Source organism: Parasteatoda tepidariorum, chromosome X2 (assembly GCF_043381705.1).
Source record: "Parasteatoda tepidariorum isolate YZ-2023 chromosome X2, CAS_Ptep_4.0, whole genome shotgun sequence".
NCBI classification, from domain to species: domain Eukaryota; kingdom Metazoa; phylum Arthropoda; class Arachnida; order Araneae; family Theridiidae; genus Parasteatoda; species Parasteatoda tepidariorum.
The window spans coordinates 31,769,280-31,792,242 of record NC_092215.1 but is presented as its reverse complement, the minus strand read 5'-3'; the positions used below and the strand labels follow the sequence as shown (position 1 = coordinate 31,792,242).

The 22,963-nt window shown below is 26.3% G+C and overlaps 1 protein-coding gene across 3 annotated transcripts in view; it reads right to left on the bottom strand.

Annotated features, from left to right (window-relative positions):
- LOC107440907 (uncharacterized) overlaps positions 1 to 22,963 on the bottom strand; it is a 45,805-nt gene that overhangs the window by 14,556 nt on the left and 8,286 nt on the right. For all 3 annotated transcript variants that reach the window (XM_016053990.4, XM_016053991.3, XM_071188444.1), the window contains exons 4-12: positions 18,926 to 19,009; positions 17,552 to 17,683; positions 13,929 to 13,999; positions 8,923 to 8,971; positions 7,129 to 7,212; positions 5,023 to 5,523; positions 3,197 to 3,355; positions 1,283 to 1,411; positions 157 to 219 (exon numbers count right to left, since the gene is read on the bottom strand). In XM_016053990.4, coding sequence (XP_015909476.1) covers positions 157 to 219; positions 1,283 to 1,411; positions 3,197 to 3,355; positions 5,023 to 5,523; positions 7,129 to 7,212; positions 8,923 to 8,971; positions 13,929 to 13,999; positions 17,552 to 17,683; positions 18,926 to 19,009 — 1,272 coding nt within the window. The remainder of the gene's footprint in view (positions 1 to 156; positions 220 to 1,282; positions 1,412 to 3,196; positions 3,356 to 5,022; positions 5,524 to 7,128; positions 7,213 to 8,922; positions 8,972 to 13,928; positions 14,000 to 17,551; positions 17,684 to 18,925; positions 19,010 to 22,963) is intronic.

The following is a 22,963-nucleotide window of genomic DNA, read 5'->3' as shown; positions in this document are numbered from 1 at the left end:
TCAAAATCAAAACAGATCGATTATCAAATATAATTAAAACTTTAAAGTTATATTAAATAATAATGCAACAACAAATTTAACCATATAACTAATTTTAAACATGAACAATATGTTATCAATTCATCACTAACTTAACTGATAAGCAAAAATAGTTACTTGTTTCATAACTGAATCAACGTGATTTTGCAACTGATCAAGAAGAACAGACTTTTCTTCAATCTGAAAAATAAAGAAACATTAAAATTGAAAAAATTTAAAGGAAATCTTAGAAAATTAAATTTTTTTATTTTTATAATTTTCAAAAAGTTTTTAATGTTTTGAAATAAAAATTTACCTCAAATCAATTACTAAATTTTTGTTACAAACTGAAAATTAATATGAATTAGCGAAATTTCATTTAACATTTTTTATAAAAGGTGCTTTTTATTTTCAGATCTTTGTTCAATTTACTTTATAAAATAAATTAACAATTTAATAAATCAAATAAAATCTGAACATTTTCCTGGAATTATTCTATACATTTTCATTACTACCTGAAAAAATTTAATTTTGTTCAAACCTCATTTATTTATCATTGAACTCAGAGCCTCTGTTTGGCATCAATTTGAAATGACAACAAATCAAACCTAAGTTTTCTTCCAATGGGACTATTCCAGAATTATGTTAGAAAATTCAAAATGCATAAGACATTAATATAGTGAGGTATGAAAAAACCAAATTAAGTCAAAACAGGAGAAGAAAATTGCTTGCTCACAAATTTTTTACTTTGTTGCTCTGAGTGGCTTGCTGCTATTTTAAGTGTTATTCAAAATGTACACTAAAAACCTATTTTATAATCATGTCTGAGACTTAACTATGATGCTTTCTATGAAAACAAATAAAAAATATATATAAATCACAATCATAACTGAGCATGGAAAAAAATTGTGGGAATCCACCACACAAAACTAGTAAATCTCCAAAATAAAAACTCATTAACAATGAAACTAATTCACTAATAAATCTCAAGTCTAAGCACTAACACTAAAAACTATTAAATTAAAAAAAACTTAACTAAATAATGTTGTTAAGAGTAAAAATTAGAAATTACAAAAAGAAACAAATTATTTCGGATCTTCTATTATGCTATATTTAATGCCAATAACTAGTAATGCAAGGATAAATGCTACATATTTAATCGCTTAAATGTTTTTAAGGGGGAGAAATTATCAGATAAAAAAATATGAAAAAAACAATAAATCATATGTGCATAAATTAAGCTTGATAAATAAGAAAAAAGTACCCTAATTATGGCTTTATTTAGATCTTCCTTTAAATTTTGTATCAAACTTCTTTCAACTACATCTCGACCAGGACACTCATCCAGTATATTTGGAATATCATTTAAGATGAACTGAGTTCCTTGAGTAGTCTAAAAAGAGATATAAATACATTTAATATACAAACGAGTAGTTCATATTTAAAAAATGCTTTGATGTATAAATTTACATTAAAATAAGGATAAATTTCTACATGATAATACTTCTGTATTATACTTGTGTGCATTTCATATATACATTTATAAACTGTTGATGAAAAGTATACTTTATTAGCTCATAATACATAGAAGAAGAATGAAGTGATATTTTCACTTATTTTGTTTATTAAATTTTTGAGTTTATTTTTTTAGCAATAATGCTTCTATGTGCAATATTACATGCATTCAATCAGATATCAATCAAATTATGGCCAATCAAGTATATAAATTAATGCACTATAATCAATCAGACAGCTGATAGATATCATAGATTTATCTCAGATAAAGCACTCTGGATAACTTTTGACTCAAAAAATATATTTCGGTTTACTAATATGTAGTCTTTTCAATTCAAACACTTAATATTAAGTAAGAAATCAAAAAGATAAACAGTACACCACTTTAAAAATTCCTAACAGTTAGGAATCTTAAACGTAAGAGAATTAAACTCAACCCAGAATCCTAACAGTTAGAGAATTAAACTCAAAGCAGAGAATTTGAAAACTTGTGTATTGAATTTGAAACTGAATTTTAAAAGTGAAATTTAACACTAATTGATTGGCATATAAAGTAAGCCTATTGAAATATGAAGATAGCAACTTAATAAGTGAAAATCAGAACATTGCATCAGAACAGTAGTACATCAGAATTTCCGAAAATATAAAATCAATGTGTTTGCTATCAAAAGTATTGTAGCATGATCTTTAAGTAATTTTCCTTGTTATCTTATAATTTTCTTTTTTTAAGTAGTTTTCATTAAACTATAATAATAAATTATACTTAGTTCTGAATTTTTATTCTGCAGTAGATAAACATTGGTTTTCTAAAAATATGACATCTCAGTTCACTACAGTGTTTTCTGAGAAAATATTGTTTTTCCATTCTTATTTAAAACTTTTGAACCAGAGTTTTACGTAAAGGTATAACTTAAATTATATCGAATATCAAACAAAGAAATCTAGTTTAGTAAATCAAATGAATAAAATATTTTCTCAAAACAAGTTCACCTGAAGAAAACTATACAAATATTTTTTGTTTAATATACAATATTTCGTAAAAATAATAATTGCTATTTTTAAAGAAAGGAAGATTTTTCACGCATTAAAAAAGTTCCGCTCTTTTACAGTTCAATTTAAGCAACCAATTACTATAAAATACATAAAATTATATGCACTTGATGCTCACTGCCTATCATCAAGAATTGCAATCAAATCAGCAATTAAATTTCTTATAATTTTATGCATTAATAAAAAGCAACATAACAATTTAACAATAAAAATATGACACCTTATACTTTTACAACAAAAAAATTGATTGAGAGCAAAGATTTTGTGACCTGTGTTTTTTTTCTTTAATTCTAAATTGGATTTAAAATAAAAATCTTTAAATATTAAAAACTATTACACTTTTGTTCTCTCATGAACTTCCCAAATAAAAATGACTCAAAAAAGAATAAGTTTTTGTTATGCCAAATTTATCAATAAAAAAAAACTCAGAATTTCGTGCAAAAAATTTAAGATCATTTTCTTCATATCTTTTTTAAAAAAGTTACTAAAAAATTGAAATACAATTAGATTAATTATATTTTTCTGACAAAAGAAAAATATCAAATATCTGACAAAAGAAAAATATCAAATAAAAACTATTTCAGAGAAAAATATTTAAAAATGCCATACATACTCTATCAGCTTCTGCTTGCAAACCTACTGAAAACTTTGAAACCTTATTCTCACTGTGAACACACATATTGCACTGTTCTCCAAATAATCTACACATCTGTTGATTTAGTCCTGTAATTTCAGACTCAGAACAACTACAGGAACTATCAGTTGAATTATCCTAAAGAGTAAAGATTTACTTATTCATACTAAAATATAGCATAAAGAGGGATGCTAAATACTACAACTGGATTTAAACTGGGTTTCTTTTTATCCTTTGCAATGCTAGACACAGAAAAAACAAACTCTAACACTCTTCATTTTGTACTGGGTAATGAGACAGTCATTGAATAATCAAAAATATAAAAGGAATCATACTGAAAGAACACATACATCATACTGAAAGAAACATAAAAGGACTGTGCTATTTACTCCTTTTTATAAACCTATGACTTTATTTTCCATGCTTTTTAAAAATATTACAATGTAGAATAATACGAAAAGTTTTTTAGGAACAAAAATCATCATGATAGTCACATTTTCTACCTACACTCAAAACGTCTCAAGGTGAAAAGATAGATAAAAAAAAAATTTAAGAAGGATGTTAAAATTATCCTTACAATTTTTCCCAATTAAACTAACACTATATAATGAATTGTAGTGGTAAATCTGCTGTAACGGACCTATTTTATTGAAAAATAATACTTCAACATAATTAAAAGCAATAACAAATTATGAGCAAACAATTCCACAAAGCAGCGGTTCCCAAAAGGTGTTCTGCAGAACCCTGGAGTTCCAAAAGTCAGGATTTTTTAAAACCAGTAATAATTATATTTATAACCAATCAATAATTCAAAATTCATTTAACATTTGAGGTGCTTAAAGAACATATTTTTGTAAAATACCCATAAAAAAATAGCAAACTTTAAAAAAAAAATTCAATAATAATATATTAAAGAAATTATGAAAGGAATAAGCTATTATCAAAAATTTAATAAATATTCCTCATTGAGACTTTCAATTTTAATAAAATAATTTAAATTAAGGATAAAAAAAAAATTTTCTTTGATAGCTAGTCCCAAGGTTTAAAAGTTATTAAAAAACCATCAATCAGCTTATTTTATTCATTTTCAGCATATAAATGCAACAAGAACAAATTCATAATATTAAATGTTTTATTCCTTCCCTTTCCTAAGAAGGTCAATCATTTTGGGTTCTGTAGCCACAAAAAATAGGAAACTGTTGCTATAAATAGTTCGCTTTTACTTAAGATTTTCATACTAATATAAATATACTTATTAAAGATCCAATTATAAGTTGTGCATGATTTGAATGTTGATTTAATAACATTTTTAAAGGAAAATATAACTGAATTGTATATAAAGAGACAATATGCTCAAGAAAACTAGTAATTTTTCAAAATGATTAATGAAGTAAAATTCAATGTCTATGCTTTTTAATTTAAACACCTAAAATAAAAGCAAAAATTTGTTTTTAGAAATGCTCTTCAACTCTCATTTGGATAATTGAACAGCACAAGTTTTTTTTTTTTTTTTTTTTTTTTTTTTAGATGCATTCAAATGTTTTTATATCAAACACTTGTGACCCAACAACCAGTAATTAGGGATTTTTGATTCATTTATTAGTTAAACAGGTTGGAAAAGAATCTTAGCAATTTAAAAGTTTAATCTGATCACATCAGTTGATCCAAGCATTTTAAATGTTTAAACTTCAACACACGTAACACTTTTTTAACATTGAAATGAAATTATTTACAAAAGAACAATATATGGGTGTTAAAAATTTAATAATAAATAAATTACAAGCTTGGAATCATAAATAATTTACCTTTAAATATGAGTTTTCTTGATCATCTAAATAAGATCCAGATTTCAATTTATTCCATATGTTGACCTTTAATGTTGATCCTTCAGTAGGAAATTTTAAATCTATACTTTGATATGGTGGAAGACTAGATTGATAGTTTTCACATAAGGCATTACTTGAAGCTTTTTTAATGGGTTCACAGGGTGTGTACTTATAAATATTACCATCAAACATAAATAAGTGAGGTTCACTTTGGCCTTTACGATTACACAATCTTTCTTCCAGATTTTCAACACAGGACACATCTTTTAACAATTCAGGAGTCTGTATAGCATTTCTAGCACCAATTCTTTTATGTTTAGATGATTTAAATCCTAAAAGTCTCTTATTACCATTTGTATCATAAGAGTTTGATTTATGTACAGCTTGGTTAAAATTATAAATATTGCCAATTTCAGGTAATGAAGCACACCTAGGTAAACATGAAGAGAGAAGGTGAACAGGAGATAAGTTTGCTTTTCCCTGAAAAAAAAATATTTCTGAATTTTAGAGAGGTTTCCATATTGTACATAAAATAAAAATGTAAATTTAAGTTCATCAACTAACCCTTTTTAACAAGATTTTTTTTAACATTTTTTGAAACTTTGAGTCAAAATAGATTAGTCAAACTTATAGTAATTCTTGTTAAATTTCTTGCAAATTTCAGATAACTTTTTTAAACTATGTCAAGCACCACTTTTTGACACATATTAAACATTGTCTTAAGTAAAACTTATAAGCTTTTACAAGGAAATCAGTTCCATTTTTCAATTTATAAAAATCTGTTGACTAACAACATTGAAACATGAATTATATGAAGATAAACCATATCTCAATATGAAGAAAAACAATATCTAACATGAAGAAAAACAATATCTAACATGAAGAAAAACAATATCTTACATGAAGAAAAACAATATCTAACATGAAGAAAAACCATATCTCAAACTATTCACCTAACAATTGCTAAACAGCAAAATTTCTGAGAAGGAAGGAGGAAGCTTTTTGACCTATGGAAACTTCCTTTGTGTTCACACATTTATCAAGGGTCTGTCCAGACATTTCGTGAAAGGTCCGTTTTTGCAAAATTGTGAAAAAATTACTCGTACTTTGTGAATATAAAATAAACGTTAAGTCATTCAACAAATTCTTTCAACCAGGGTCTGCTTTTGTGAATATTAAGCAAATAGGGTCCTGCTACTGCAAAAAAATTTTTGAAGGAGTTTTTAAATTGTAAAGAGATACAAGATTATGCTCAACACTGTAAAATTATAATTAAAAAAATTAAATTTTAAAAAATAAACAGCAACTGCTGCTACTAAATTAGAGATGCAACATACAAATATTAGGTATTTAGCCTATACTGCTGAACGCAGAATATTCATTTCGGACGAATAAAGGAAGAAGCGTCTACTGAAGACAAAACTTAGTTTGCTGACATCTGTCTTTCTTTCCCTCCCCCACCCCCTGGGAAGGGTTTATTCGATTAACAAAACAATAATGAAGATAAATAAGTTTGTGGAGGGTCCGATTAAAAGATAAATTATTTTGTGAAGGGTCTGTTTTTAAGTTAAAATATTTTGTGAAGGGTCCGTTTTTATGGAAAGATATTTTGTGAAGGGTCCATTAACGAACGCAAATTTCTTCTAAACAGACCCCTGTTTATGGCGGTGTTTTTAAGTGAAGGTTTAATTTTAAAATATAGATAAAGTTTTAGAATACTTTGCTGGTAAGTATATTCACCTTAAAATTGTTAAACAATAAATATAGGTAAAATGTAATTGAGCAATGTTTGATCCCTTATGAGTAACATTGACGGAAACTAATTTATGTTCATAACGAGCATGTTGGTACTCCTCTTGAATTAATTTAAAATAAACAGTTATAAAGTCATACAAATTACGAAACACTGCAGATCAAAAAATTTTAATGCATAAAATAAGAAATAATGAAATTTTTAATGAATAAATCAAACTTTTAAAAGAAAATTACTTAGAAAATTAAATGTAAACAATTTTCTAATAACAGATCAGATTTTATGATTTGTAAGCATTTATAAACTCATATTAATTCATGTATAGATTTTACCTTAGATCGGACTCTGGAATGGTGTGGACTGGAAGTATAAATGCTAGCAGTATCTTGGGAGAATATATCTGAATTGGTAGACATCTAGAAAAAATACAAAGATAATTATTTCAGATTTATAATAATTAGTAATAGCTTTCTAATAGGTCCAAATAGTTAATAGTTAGTTAAGGTCATAGTTAAAAAAATTTATTTCTGCCCAGTTTACACATTTTTTATGATTTTTATGTACATAATTTAATTTTAAAATGCTGCATCACAAAAGTTGGAAACTAGAGAACGGATGTACTCTGTTGACTCCTGTCACTGTTTATCATTTTTATCATTAAAAATATAACATTTACACTGCACTTCTCATACAGCTTGCATCCAGCATACCTGCCAACATTGGAGAAATAAAATAACGGAGATTTTACTAGTGGCATTTTTTAGGCTAAGAGTAAAGTCTTGATATATCAAGTCAAAAAGAGAAATTCAAATTTGGAAATAATATAAGCACATACATTTAGCGAAGTAAAAAAATATGTATATAAATCTTAATCTAAAAAAGATTTTTAAACCATTATTTGTCATTACTTAAACTAGAAACACTCAATATACTACAGTACTGGCAATAGCACTATCTGTTAAGGAATAAGAGAAGTTTTTTGCCATTAGTGGATATTTTAGCAACAAACTTTTTTTTTTTTAATTTCTTCAACAAATATGAAGAAATTTGAGAAGACACAGGTAAACAGGAGATAGTTGTAAAATACAGGAGTCTTCGTTAAAAAACAGCAGACTTGCCAAGTATGATCCAGGGTTTGTGTAGAAAGAAAAGAATATTTTGAAAGAGCCATATGATGAAGAGCCATAACTTGTATTATGAGGGAAGTGTTTGATATCAACTAATATATCAACTAACACAGCTAATTAATAATAGCTCAATAGTTGGCAATATTTAAAAGAAATTTTGGCATAATTTTATAATAAAATACTAAAGCATATTGGAGCAAACATAACATGCACACATTTAAGTTGACACTTTAATTTTTAACAAAAAAAAATTTTTTCTCATAATAAGAAAAGTCTTTATAATCTACTATTTCAAAGCCATTGTTTTGTCAATGACTTAGAAACAGTTATCACTCTCAGGTTCCAACAAAGGCTCAATAATAAAAAAAATTTAAATAACTCTGAAAACTTAAAAAATAAATTCCCCAAACCTAAAAATATTACTTCAGACACGAAAAAGAATTAGAAGTATCAGAAATCAGTTTTTGATATGAGATAATTTATTTCAAAAATACTTGAAACAAATATAAATTAAAGAAGTGTTTGAATAATATAAAGCTACAAAATAATGCAGTACACAAAAATAGGCAGAAAATATTTTTATCAAAAGATATAAATCTTGTTGTTCTGATAAAAATAAATTACTGACAATATATTATTGTGAAGGATGTTTCTTACCAAAAGACTAAAGATGGGAAGCTTTGAAAATAATTGATGGGTAAAATTAGCCAAGAAAATTAGACTAAACAACAGTGAACATGAAGAATAAACATTAAACATGAAGAATAAACATTAAACATAGGCAATTGTTGTATTTCTAAATACTATCAACTATTTATCCATAACTAAAAGGTTAACATTTAAATATCTGCAAAAGAATCTGGGAGGAATAACCAGGATTATTATTTTTTTAAAAACATTTAATTTTACTAAATACTAAAGTATATAATATTTTTAAAAATATTTAGGAACTGGTGAGTTTTAAGTGATTTACCATGCCATAAAAGAGCTAATATTTACCTTTTTGCTGTCTCTATTATAAAGCTGCGAGTCAGTATCAGTCCCATCACTATAAAAAAAAAAGTCAATGTGAAACTATTTTGAAACACTGCCTTAGAACATTAACAAAGATAAATTGTAAAATCATAGACATGGTAGTAACAATAACACTTGTTTTGATTTTACTTTTGAATTGCTTTATGAAGTTCTGACCAATTAGTTAACAGTGTTGCAGAGGAGAATATGAAACAAAATTTAAATGCAAATATCTTTGCAAACTGCAATACACTTTTTTCAAGCAAGTAAAGTCAAACAACAATATTTTGTTAACATAAAAAAATGCAATATCAACTAAGACTCAGTTTGTAGAAAATGCTTAAAATATTTATTACAGTATCTTTATTGACCTGACGCCCGGTGGGTGAGTGGTAGCGCTTTGCGCTCCCGTGCCACACTGGGTTCGATCCTCAGGCCGGGCAAGGTTGACTCAGCCTTTCATCCCTTCAGTGGGTCGATAAATGGGTACCAAGCATGATTGGGAACTAAACACTGGGGGTTCCGCGTTCGGTTAGCCACCTAACCAGAACATCTGCTATTACACCCCAGAGCTCAAGGTCAAGAAAACTGAGATGGGCACAGTCTGCCTTGGCCCTCTATGGGCTGTCAGGCCACTGAGTTTAGTTTAGTTTTATCTTTATTGACCCTCACTTATGAAGGATAAATATATTGTAAATTTATTAGATAGCCCATTTTCTATTTGTCCTATCTAATATTTTCAATGCTTTTTTTTTGGATCAAATAAGATATCAATTTTTTAACTTATTTTGGATGTTAACATCACTTCAGTTGGTGAAAATTAAAATTACATTTGCTTGAAACACGCTAATTTTTATATATGTGAAACTATTTTTTGAATAAAAACTATGCAATAAACTCAAAACTCAACTTTTTAAAAAAAAGAGTTAGAGCAAATAAGGCAGGACTACCAAATTTATAAAATATCATATTAACAGTTCTCATGAAAACAACAAAACATTTTTTGCATAAACCTCAAATATCAAATGTGACAAGATTCAGATTGTAAGCTATTAAGTTGGCAAAAGTAATTATTAGTACCTAAGTAGTACCTAAGTTTTTTTAACACATTCAGTTTTATGCTCTAAAAAAATATCAAATTACTTTATTAAAATTAATATTTACTATAATTAAGGAAGCCCTTAATTTAGTACAACAATAACATTACAACATGCTTTTTTTTAAGTTCAAGAAGACAAAAATTAAAAGTTAATATTTTTAATTGCAATTTATTCCTTTGGTTTGTTCCTTTGTTAAGAATTACAGGATATTTAGGAAAGGAATTTTTATATACTCTATAAATTTTCTAATAGTTATTGAATAAAAAAAAATAGAGAGAATTAAACAAAAATATTTAAAAAAAACTAAAGAAATGCATTGAACACAATTTATAAGCAATACAATATAAATGGAAGGGTACTAAGATGTTTCTGAAAGCACATTAAAATTTTTACCACTTTGAAAAAAAATTATGCCAAGTGTAACATATAATTTTGATTTTGAACAACAAAATTTTTTAATAGATTTTAGATTTTGAGACTCAATATGTTATTTATTTCATGGCCACTTAAATGATTCTTAAATTATCCCAAAAAAACGCTTAATGCATCAATAAGATAGCAGCAACCATGTTGTTCCGGCAAAACAATGAGAAAACTTATGTATCTTTTGCAGAAGAGTTTTTCATTTTTTTTTTAAATTCTTTTGTCATATTTCTATCAGTTTTCTGATATTATTAGGGGAAGAACTAGAAATAGACTTGAATGAAAAAAAAGGTTATAAAAATGTATAAATTTAAAAACATTAAAAAAATTTTGATGTTTTTTTAATACTATGGCCACTTAATGAAGAAAAAAAACAGCAAAGATTGACGAAAAATTTAAAAATAATAAACAAAAAAAGGGTTATAAAATTAATGTTGATTTTTAGTTTTGAATTCGTGATCTTTTTACACATCAAACCTATATATTAGCTGAATATGTGAACCTTACCATTGTGCCACAAAGACTGTAAATGGCTCTAAACTTTTTATTATATACATCACGAAATGTTTTTTAATACTAAATAACTGAACAGTCATTCAAACAGCTTCAAATTAAATAACATATTTGAATTTGGAATTAAAATATTTACAAAAAAGTTTTATTTGATATAAAGATTTTTTTTTTCACAAGTGGTTCCATTTTCTTGTAAGAGAAATTTCGCAAAAGAAAAATTAACATGTTAATACTATACTAAATTAAAGATCTTATTAATTAAACATATATAATTAAACTTAAATAAGGTGCAGCTTTAAGTTAGTTAACCCTAGATAGTTGCATTACATTGAATGTGAAGTTGAATGGTAAAGTATAGAAGACATTGAGACTCATACACACATTAGGAATTAATTTGATGCATTAACAATTGTTGGTTATTGTAATTACACAATTGAATACTCTGAGAAAGATTATTTGTACAAAAAAAAATGAATAATGATAGGAACCTTGAAATGCACACCTTAAATTATAGCATAGACTCATACACCATTCACCCTTGAATAAGAAACAGTTAATATAAAATTCACAAACTTAGGAAACTTTTTTTTTAAATAAAAGTTGAAAAATGAATGCATAGGATTCTTTAAATTTGTTATATAAATTAAAAATTAAAAACTATCCTAAAATTAATATTTTTGATAGAATTTTTGAAATATATATACATTGAAACCTCGAATTAGGGACACTCTTTCCAAACGGATACCTTTCATTAATCTTCAATGAATGAACCATTATGTATCTTTTCCACAAAGCAGACACTCCCGTAATCGGACATGGACAGTCATTTGTGCCCAGAAACGTTATTTTCTAACTCTCCAAACTGGACACCACTTTTCTAAATTTTAAAAATAATTATTTCTACTTTAAATGTAAAAAAAAAAGAAGAAGGAAAAACGCATCTTACCGCCATTTTTTAAAGTATGTTAATTTTCTGCCTTATCTATAACTAAAAATACTGTCTCTATTGCCTTATCTATAACTGGAAATAACCATACTACTAAAAAATCAGTTATTCTCCTCTCCTCTTCCTTTACCTATGCCAAAAAATTAGAGATAATGATACTGCTCATGTTTAAATGCTCTCAATTTTCCTTCCTCACTGAAAATTCCTTTCGACTTCTAATCACTTGACCTCTGTACTTAACACAGCATGGTTACAAAAAAGAGAAAAGAAATCTAGCAATCTAAGCAATCCTAAAAATCCAACATAATCTAAGCAATCCTAAAAATCCAACATTCTAGACAAATGATCATTGTGAATGCAACAACCCCATAGGACCTCATATTTTACAGGTACGTATCACATTTTTTTTTCTATGTATCAAAGGAGGTTTACTTTCAAGAAGGTATTTCCTCTTTTCCTATCAAGGGATGAGGATATTTTAAGGGGGGGGGGGTAAACCAATTCATTGAAATGGAGAGTGATGAAGATGAAACTGATGGTTTCTAAAAAAGAACCAAACAAGAAAACTTTATGAGATGCCCAAACTTGTATTGAGAAACTAAGGTATTTTTATTCCTCCAAAAATGAAGAAATTGGTGTAAAAGAGCTAAATGATTTGAAGATGTGCCATAAAGATGTGGTAAATCACAGCCGACTAAAACAAACTTCTATCACATTTTTGTTTTCAACTGGCTACATTTAAAACAAAGGCATTTATCTTTTTGGACTCAAAATAATATAATTTTGTTAAGTTTGAAAAAATAGCAATGTAAATAGTTACATTATGTTTATATCATTGCACTTAATCTAAAAGCAATTTATCGCATAAGCTTTCATTTTTTGTGAATCCTTCCTGTAAATGAACAATTTTCGAAAGTGGACCAATTTTTTTGATTCCAAGAGTGTCCGATTTACCCAGATTTCACTATACACTTTCCCACGTTTGGGTTGTTTATTTGCTTATACATAATAATACACCGTTGTGCTTTATAAATGTTTTTGAACATTCTTTATACTAAAATTAAATAGGGACCCACCATTTAGCTTGGAAAATCTTCACTGCAGTAACCAGAAACTAAAAATTTCTGTAAAGATCCTCATTATAGTGTATTATGGGATGTCACATCAGTACAGCACATCAGCTCATTTTGAAAACATTTGTAGAAAATGATGCAAGTGAAATTGACAAGAAATAACATGTAGTGCAATCAACATGAATTATTGGTCAGAAAGAAATAGTTTTATTTGAATTAATCTCTAAAAGAATTTTTTTAAAAAGTATTTTTAAGCAAAAACATATTTATATAAGTATTTTTAAACAAACATAACAATCAAATTAATCCTTAAATGGTGAATAATTCAGAAAATTAAAATAATGCAGAAGATTGAAATGAACTTAATGAGTAATATAAATAAGTTTAAATATTCTTTTAAAAATCTGCTTTAAAGTTTCTATATCAGGAACTCCTCACTCGGTTATCTGCAAACAATTGTTTATATTAATCCGAGGCAATAAACCCATACGAATACTCAGGATGAGTAAACAATTTAAATAAAAAGTTAGAAACCAAAAATATCTTTAAAATTTTGTTTTGCTTATTTTTGGTTTCTAACTTTTTATTTAAATTGTTTATGTAAGACAAATTTGGTTTTAGCTGCTTTTAGCGCTTTTCCATTTTGACTTATTATTTTACAGTTTTATCCTAAAATTTTTATTTTAAAATTTGTTTAAACCAACTTCTCAGGAATAGTGTCATTGCAATAGCATCTGAGAAGCACCACTAGAGTAAAATTATTAATTGTAATGGAAACATTAACACCAAAACCAACAACATACATATATGCACTAGCAATACTATGTAGTTTTAAAAATAATATGCAAACCAATAAGAAATTAAAAAGTTATTAAATAAATTGTTATTTTACACACTTTTGGAATATTTTTAAAGTAAAATCAATGTTGAACTTACTTATGTGAAATAGATTGCACAGGCCCAAAAACTTGTTCAGGAGTAACTTCACAAAATGTCACACAGTCCATCTAAAATATATTGTGTTGTTTATAATGTATTTGTTTTTATGTAATAAAATTTAATTAGCAGTTTGTTGTTAAAATTTCTGACATATAAATACCAACTTATATATGTAATAAAATAAAATTCTTATTTTGAACTTTTTAAAAAGATGAAACAATTTAAGCCATTTTTTTCAAAAAGAGATCTTGAAAACACTTAAAAGTGTAAATTAAAAACTAATTATTCTATTTACCTATTCATAAATTATTCTATTAACTTAAGATTAAATTATTCTATTAACTTATATCTACAATATTACACACTTATCTTTGGTAAAGACATCCAGAGAATTAATGTGATATTTAAGCTAAAATTGAAGTATTAGAGGTAAGAATTAAAAGGAATGAGTAAAATGAGCCAAATAAAGGGAAAAACTTCTGCATGTATTTAGATTTAATGGAGAAAAAAACTGCTGTTGATAATTCTTAAATGAACTGAAATTACTGAATAAAAGCAAATTTAAAGAAAACATGAATGAAAGTTGATTAACAGTTCCACACCTACTTGAAAGTAAACCACCTAGAATAAGAATTTAGGTTTATATTATCTTTCTTTTTTTTTTCTTCAAAAATATTTCAAGTTTATTGTGCAATAACATGAAAAGAAATAAAGGAGTAAAAATTTTCTTTGAACCTTCATACTTTAAATCAAATAATTCATTAGAATCATTCATTGTTTTGGAAGTACAAAATATTTAACATTTGTGTAAGTGATAATTTTAGAACTGAAAAAATTAGACAACAATATATCTGCAGTATATTGAAAAGCTCATACATTTTAATATGCTAAAAATGACATTGCATATATGGTATAGCAAATACGTAAGTATTGACGGTGATAATGGAAGAGTCATTGCATTGAGCGTAGACTAGAGATTCTAATGCAGAGTAATTTTTCTTGCTCTTCTAAGGCAGAATAGCTAAATTACTTAATATTTTATTACACAACTCATTGAATAACTAAGCTAAATCTGCAAATGTAAAGCTGACTGTAAAAAACTATTTTCAAATTTGAAATCAACACATAATCAAATTTATACCTCTGGTTACAAACAAAATTCTTCCAGTTCAAGTAATTATTACATACAGTGGAACCTGTCAAATTCCTCACCCTGGAAAAATGATGAACTGACTAATGTGGCAGTTTACCAAATTTTTATTTTCATCAAAAGGGCTCTAAAAGTTTGAAATATGCTGGTAACCAGCAAAAATTTCTGATAACAAGTAAAAATAAAGCACCTCTCACATTTCCAGTTTTTTTCCTTCTAAATTTGAAGTTTTGTTGAATATATTCATGCATAAAATTCAAATATTTACATTTGAAATGAATATTACAAATGAATGAAATACTTATTACAACATAATAAAATGTTATGAATTTTCTTGAAAGAAATTTCAAAATGATGAAACTCAGCGTAAATTCAAAGTATTATATTTTCACAATTATAGTATATTTATTATTATATAAATTTATATTACATAAATTTGACATAAGGTCTTTTAGGTTAGGTAACTTTATAAATTGGGATGCAACTTCGTCAGATTTTTCGCGTCCGTGGTATCAAACAACTTTTGAAGAAAAATTCTGAAATCACGAACCTCATTTAAAAGTTATGCAATTTCTGTGAATTAAACATGTGTTTTCGATTTTTCTTTTAAAATAAAATTGAATTGCCCAAAGTTTTCCCTTTTTAATATAATATTAAATGCTCATGGTAACGGGCTCAATTTTGTGCAAACTGCATCATAAATCCATGTGGTTTTATAGAAATTTTTGTTTTCTGAAATTCGGATGTTTTTAATTGAATATTATTACAACAAATTCATTTCAAATCAAGCAATCGATGATAACTTTTTGATGCACTCATTCAAATTGTGCAGTGAATTCATTGTTTTTTTAACCACTTTTTTAATGGTGGTTATACCATGGATTTCTACCCAATTTTTAAAATCCTGGTATTTTGAAAAAACGATATTATTATTACTTACTCATGAATCTCAAATTGCGCATAAGAGTAATCACATCTTGATTTTTGATCCCATTTGCTTGGTTTGGGGCAGATTTCATTGTAAATTCATGTAGTTTTACAGCATTGATTATGCAGATGAATTTCGAATCACCCATTAAAACAACTCATTGACGCACACATTCGTTTCACGCCGATTTTTCTGTGAATTCACATTGTTTTTAGAACCAGTTTTTAATACAATACCACCTGACACAAATCGATTTTACTTAATTTTAAGATCCCAATATTTTTACATGAAACTATTATGACACATGAATCTCTAATTACACATATGATTAATAAACTATCTGTTTTTGACAACATTGGTTCAATTTTGCACCAATTTCTCATAAGTCCATGTGGTTTTGTATCGAAATTCAGCAGCTAATATTATGAATTCCTTCGTGATTTTTTAATTCCTATTTCTTCACATGATATTATTACAAAACACAGTATCAGAAATTTGAGGAATAGATAACGGAAAATTGGAATTTTCATCATTGAAAATACATTGATTAAATAATTTTAAATATAGAAATATTTTGATTATGATTTTAAATATGAAAATCAAAAAATAAAACTTGAAACTATCACTATAAAAATTTAAAGGAATCTCTTACATTATATAAAAATTGATTCACTCAATTAAAGAAAATTTCTACTATGTAAAAAAATATTTTTAGATTTTCAAGTAAGTTAGATTTGCAAGTGTAGTAATAAGGTATGCACAAAATGGTTAGAATAGGTATGCACAAAATGAATTCAGATAATAACATTAATTTACAAATGATGGGTTTCTGTATCTATTGATAGCATATAAATCTTTCTATATTTCAAAATCCTTAAAAATTACTTGAGTTTTATTGTGCCAAACCAATAAAATATCAACAATTACATCTCTACAGAATAGTTCACTGTCTTAAAGGAATAGAAACAAGGATTGAACACTATTGACCATTTTTTATGAGTGTAAAAAGAATGATGAATGTCTAACAAATGGCGAACAGCGAAAAATATTCCATTTGACAAGAAATAAAAAATATTCCTATTTCATTTCTATAATTGCATTTAATAATAAAATTGCCATAATGGAAAACATAAAAATTATTCTCTAAGATGATCTACTTAAAATTTATTCTCTATGTTACTGTATATTGACAATATATTGTGCTTTCAAATATTTCCCATTTTTGATGTCTCATAAAAGGTGCAACATAAAGAGAAAGTTAACTAATTGAATGTTAACTGATGTTATATAAACAAATTAAATAATGCATTCAGACAAAGATATTATGTTTATAATTTTGCCTTTTCAAAAAAAGAAATAGATTTAAAAAATAAGACAAATATTGACAGAACAAAAAAATGTTTTGAAACATTTATGAACTTTAAAAATAATTAACAACAATTTGAAAGTATCTCTAATTCTCAGTATTATTCTAACAAATGTTCAAATAAAGGACATTTTATTGATGAAGAAATAAACAGAAGAGGCAAAGATTAATCTTACTTCCCAATGTCCAGTTGAACGAGCATGATGAATAACATGCAATAAAGCTTGGACATCGTGATTTAGATTAGAATTTTGATCTCGTAAAAAGCCATTTTCAACTTTTAGAGCTGTGAGATGCTGCTGAGAATCCTATAAAAAAACTTATTCAAATAAATATCAAAATAATTACATAATAAGAAAACAAAATTCAATATATCAAAAAAAATAACACAAATGTTACAAGCTACTTCGATCAAATGTTACTTTTTTTAATTTGTTACACATTGCTAGAAGTGACAATATATTTTACAAGAATGTGAACATTAATTTTATAATAACTACATAAAACTGGGATAAGTTACAAATGTAAGATTATTTTTAAAAAATCTGAGCATCATGAAGTTTTATGAAATTAATTTATAATTGCTATTAAATTATTAAATTTATTTACTTCACAAGAAAAAATAAAAGATTTCAACCATGAATACAATAAAATGCTTTATCAATTTATTCATTTATTCACAAGAAAATTGAAATACAAATTTCAGAAACTAGCCACTACAATTTATTATAATTCACTAATAACTATTAACATAAATTACATCTTAAAATAGAATTTCTGATTTACAAGAAAATTTTAGGCAATAATAAAGTTCTAAAAAAAACTAACTGTAAAAGTTTTGATTCTAAGCCTAGTCTTCTTTTACATAGAAATGTTCAACCTAAAAGTCTGAACTAGATTAACCTTCAGAGACCTATTACTTATTTATGTATTCTAGTTGTTAATGATAATGCATTTTTCTCTATTATTCTTATTTCTATTGGCAAGCATTGATGTACAATAGAAAGGAAGGTAAGGTCATACCCTCATTTAAAATAAATTTAGATGTTCTTATGAAGAAAAAAAAATTTCCCTTTAAAGAAATAATGCATCACTGCTGACCAGGGTGCTATTTCACCAACTAGCAAGTAGCAAATCGCTATCAGAACGAGAAGCAAAAATTACTAGTAATCTCGTATGGTCTGATTTTACATTGCAAAATGTATTGTGAACTTTAAAAAATGCTTTAAGTAATCTAGTTTAGCACTTGCAAACTTTATTACTGATCTTAAGAAATAAAATCAGGCCCTGTTTGCTGCCAGAAATAAATTTCAAAATAAAATAAAAATTTTAATTATTTTTTAATACAAAATTTGTTTCATAAGAATCGAAATAAAACAATTACTATTGGCTGCTTTTTACAAAAAAAGGAAAGGATCAAATCTTCTTGTGAGTATCAGACATTTATTTTAAGCAGACAATGACAATTGTGACATTAATAACATTTTAAGATTTGATTTATTAATAATAAAGAATTTTTATAAACATTTTTAATATAGAAAGAAGTGCACCTTATAAACGGATTCAATGTAGATGCGCTCTTCAACCAACCTCTTTATTTCTTTTTCATATTCATGCATATTAATCACAGCTTCCTAGATATAAAATATAAGTTTAACAAAATTTATTACAGAACTTATAGTCGTTATAGAATGTAAAAGTAGAGCTGCAAGATAAAAGGCAATTAATATAATTTTAGAAACTAGAATAAGCAGAGAAACAAAGTCCGAATTTAAAAAATATTAAAGCGATAGGCCTAATGTTCTGCATTAATATTTTTTAGTTAGATGAATGTACAAAAGGATAAAAGCAACTTAAAATTTTAAGTGAGTTACAAGCATCCTTTCTTTTGCATTAAATATAACAAATTTTGTGAACAAATTTCAAAAAATTCACATGCCTAAATTTAACTATCACTGCTGATATTTTGTACACCTTTAGAAGATAGTATGTTACAGCTTTAATATAAAAAATGGAGGCCAAGGCCAAAATTGTGTCCTTCTACAAGAAAAGTGTATGACGAGCACCCAAAATAGATACACCAGAAAAATTATATATCTGTCATTTATGACTGAATACTTATAAATATAAATGGAAATAGAGTAACATCAATGTTTCTCAAATACGTAGATCTTTTTCCACGAAACAAAAAAAATAATAAAACCTTTACTTAAAAATGGTAAATAAAATTGTAAACTAAAAAAAACTATCAGTGTAATTTAAATAAAATTTCTATGTATTCATTTTTCAAATAACAAACAAAATGTCATGTTAGTTTGTTTAATTTTAATAAAAGTTGAAATACTATATGTAACACAGCTGGCTGCAAAAAGAAAAAAAATCAGCAGGTACTATGAAATAAAAGTTTTATGCTAACTTTTGCCTAATATCAAAAATAGGGATAAAAGAAATTTTAGTCAATAGGAAAAAAAATAAATAAATATATATATATATATACACACCGAAGAGCCATTACATTATGACCACCCTGCTAATAACATGTAGGACCACCTTTAGCCCTCAAAACTGCTAGCACCCGCCGTGGCATTGATTCCACAAGGTGCTGATAGGTAGTCTGAGGTATCTGGTACCAAGCGCTCACCAACTGGTCCTGCAATTCCCTCACATTGCGAGGGGGTAGCGTGGCAGCACGAATTTGGTTTTCCAAGTAGGACCACAAATGCTCTATTGGATTAAGGTCAGGTGAATTTGGGGGCCAAGACATGACTTGAAAGTCACTGGAATGTTCCTCGAACCAATCCATGACGATTCGACCCTTATGACATGGTGCATTATCCTGTTGGTAAACACCATCCCCCGCAGGAAAAACTGTTGCCATGAATGGGTGAACCTGGTCTGCAACTATGTTCAAGTAGCTTACAGACGTCAGGGATAGTTCTATGAGGATTATGGGTCCTAACGTGCCCCATGAAAACATTGTTCCTGGGCAAGAAACCATTAAAACCTAGGCGGATGGAGGGTGGTCATAATGTAATGGCTCTTCGGTGTATATATATATATATATAATCGAGAGAGATTATGCTAATAATAACTAATTCAACCATAGATTAATTGATATAGACCAAACAAAATACATAAACATTAATAATTTTTAAAATGAAAGAGAAAGTACTTCCCCAGATCCTTAGATATATCTATCAATAATGAATCTTTCATGCATGTTTATCAATCTAGAGTTAAATTGACAGCAATATTTTCCATTTATGGTTCATATAAAATGAACTTTAAAATGTTTTATTATGATAATTATACTTTTGAATACTAATAGATATTAAATTTATTTTAGTTAGTTAAATATATTTATTAATTAATTCAAAAATAGAAAAGTTCAAAATAATAAAAAATGAAATTTAAGAAAATAAAAGCTTCAAACTGATTACTTTAAATGAGGAATTATTTATTACTTAGCAGTAATGTTTATTTAAATGTTCAAGCGAGCAATAAATTATGTTAAAAACTATTCTTGTAGGTATTTCTTTAGGAACTCTCCTAATTTTAGGGAATATTCTAAGATTTACAAAAACTAAGAGAATTTTTTATTAAACCAAGAAAAACTGGCAAATTTCAGGATAGTAAGTAGTTATGACAAAGTCTCTATAATTAACACATGATGCAGCTATATAAACTTATCTTATGCAGCTTTTGTTCTGTTGCAAAATTTCATGAAATATTTTTTAAGGGTAATGATCAAATATTTTATTTAAAAATTTTTACCTCTTTGAAACTTTTTTCATTGATAGAGCTAAAAAAACACTTTCACTTAGGTTTAAGTATAACTATAAAAAATATGTATTCCATGATGGTATATATTTAGTTACAAATAATATTACCAATTTTTAATTTGCTTCAGGTAATAAAATATTAAAGAGAAATAGTTAGATATAGTATTATCAATTATCATTAATAAAATCCTATCATGATGTTCACTCTTTAAAAGTCACATTCAAATAGTTGCATGAAAATTTGCATAGCAATTTAAAAGCATAAATAACTTTTTATTTATATAAAGGTCAAAAGCATTCTGTGCAGAAGAAAAACTTCCTTTTTTTACTTTTGAAAGTAATGTAAAATCAGGTATTAAAATAATATTTCAAAATTTGAAAAATCATTTATCACTGTATGGAAAAGTTGCAGCAATTGATAAACAGTTGCCTAACATACAACACATATGAATCTTTATTTGAAATAAATCTAAAAAAATCTTGTATTGATTTAAAATAATGCAACAAAAAATCTGCTTTGCTCTACTGAAATTTAAAAAAAATTTAATTTTAAATCTTGAGAGCATTATAATGTTTGAAATGTTAGGCATTTGCTGATATATGTTTCATTTTTTACAGGAGCTCTTATTTTTAAAATAAAAGACCATCTATGAAATTTTAATAAACAATTTATAATTTTTATTCAATCAATTTCCAAATTCAATACGAATTTGTAAACTATACTTATATGATAGAAGTTCATAAAAGATACATTCAACATACATGATAGAATATTGTAACAACTCTTATAGACAGTAATTAAATTTAAAAATGTTCCAGTCCTAAAAATATTGCATTGATATTGAGAAGTATGAAAATAACTGAAAGAATTTCTAAAATGAATTAATTACTAATCATTGCTAAACAAATTTGTATAAAAAATTATAGTAAGAAGTAAGATTATATAAAGTAGAATAATTAAAAATCAATCAAAGAAAAATCAAAATAGATTAAGAAACTACCATTGAATTAATGAGGTTTTAAAATGAAAAAGCTACATAAGTTTCAGGTTTCAACAACTATATCAAGGTTCAAAAAAATTTAATAATAAAAAACTATACTTTATCATAGTAAAACTTTAACAAAATTCAGATGTTAATTGTTAACGTCTAAAATTCATCAGTTAATTGTAAATTTAATATATGTTTTTCGTGAGTTATAATGTAAGAAAAGATATAAGTTTTCAGGAAAAGGAAAAACATATACCACATAACTTGGTGTACTCCTTTGCAAACTCCTAAAATTTTGCGAAAATTATAGGGTCAACTTATACATTGGTAATAAAATTGAACATTTGGTGGTCATAAAATAGTGATGCATTATTAACAATGAGATAGATATGAATAACTATATCAATTTCCCCCTTGTAAAAATTATTTTTTATATGATATATGTGATTAATTTTACATTTTCTCTCATCATATTTTCTTTACAGAAAATACTTTTTTTTTAAATAATACTTTAAATTACATCAAGAAAATAAGTAAGAATAAGAGAAGACAAAATAATTTATTCAAGATTATTTCAAATAATATAACACAGTGAAAAATTTTTAAACATAACATAAAGCTACAAATGTAAAAATTCCAAAACATCATGTGTTGGATTCAATAATGGTAGCAGTGTCATCATATGGAACCCACTCTACTTCATCCTCATCTGCTGAGTCCCACAAAAAATCATCTTCATCCCCATCCAAAAAATTTGAAATTCTACACTTTTTTTAAAGATTTTACAATAAAATAGAAATTTTCATATTTGGTTATT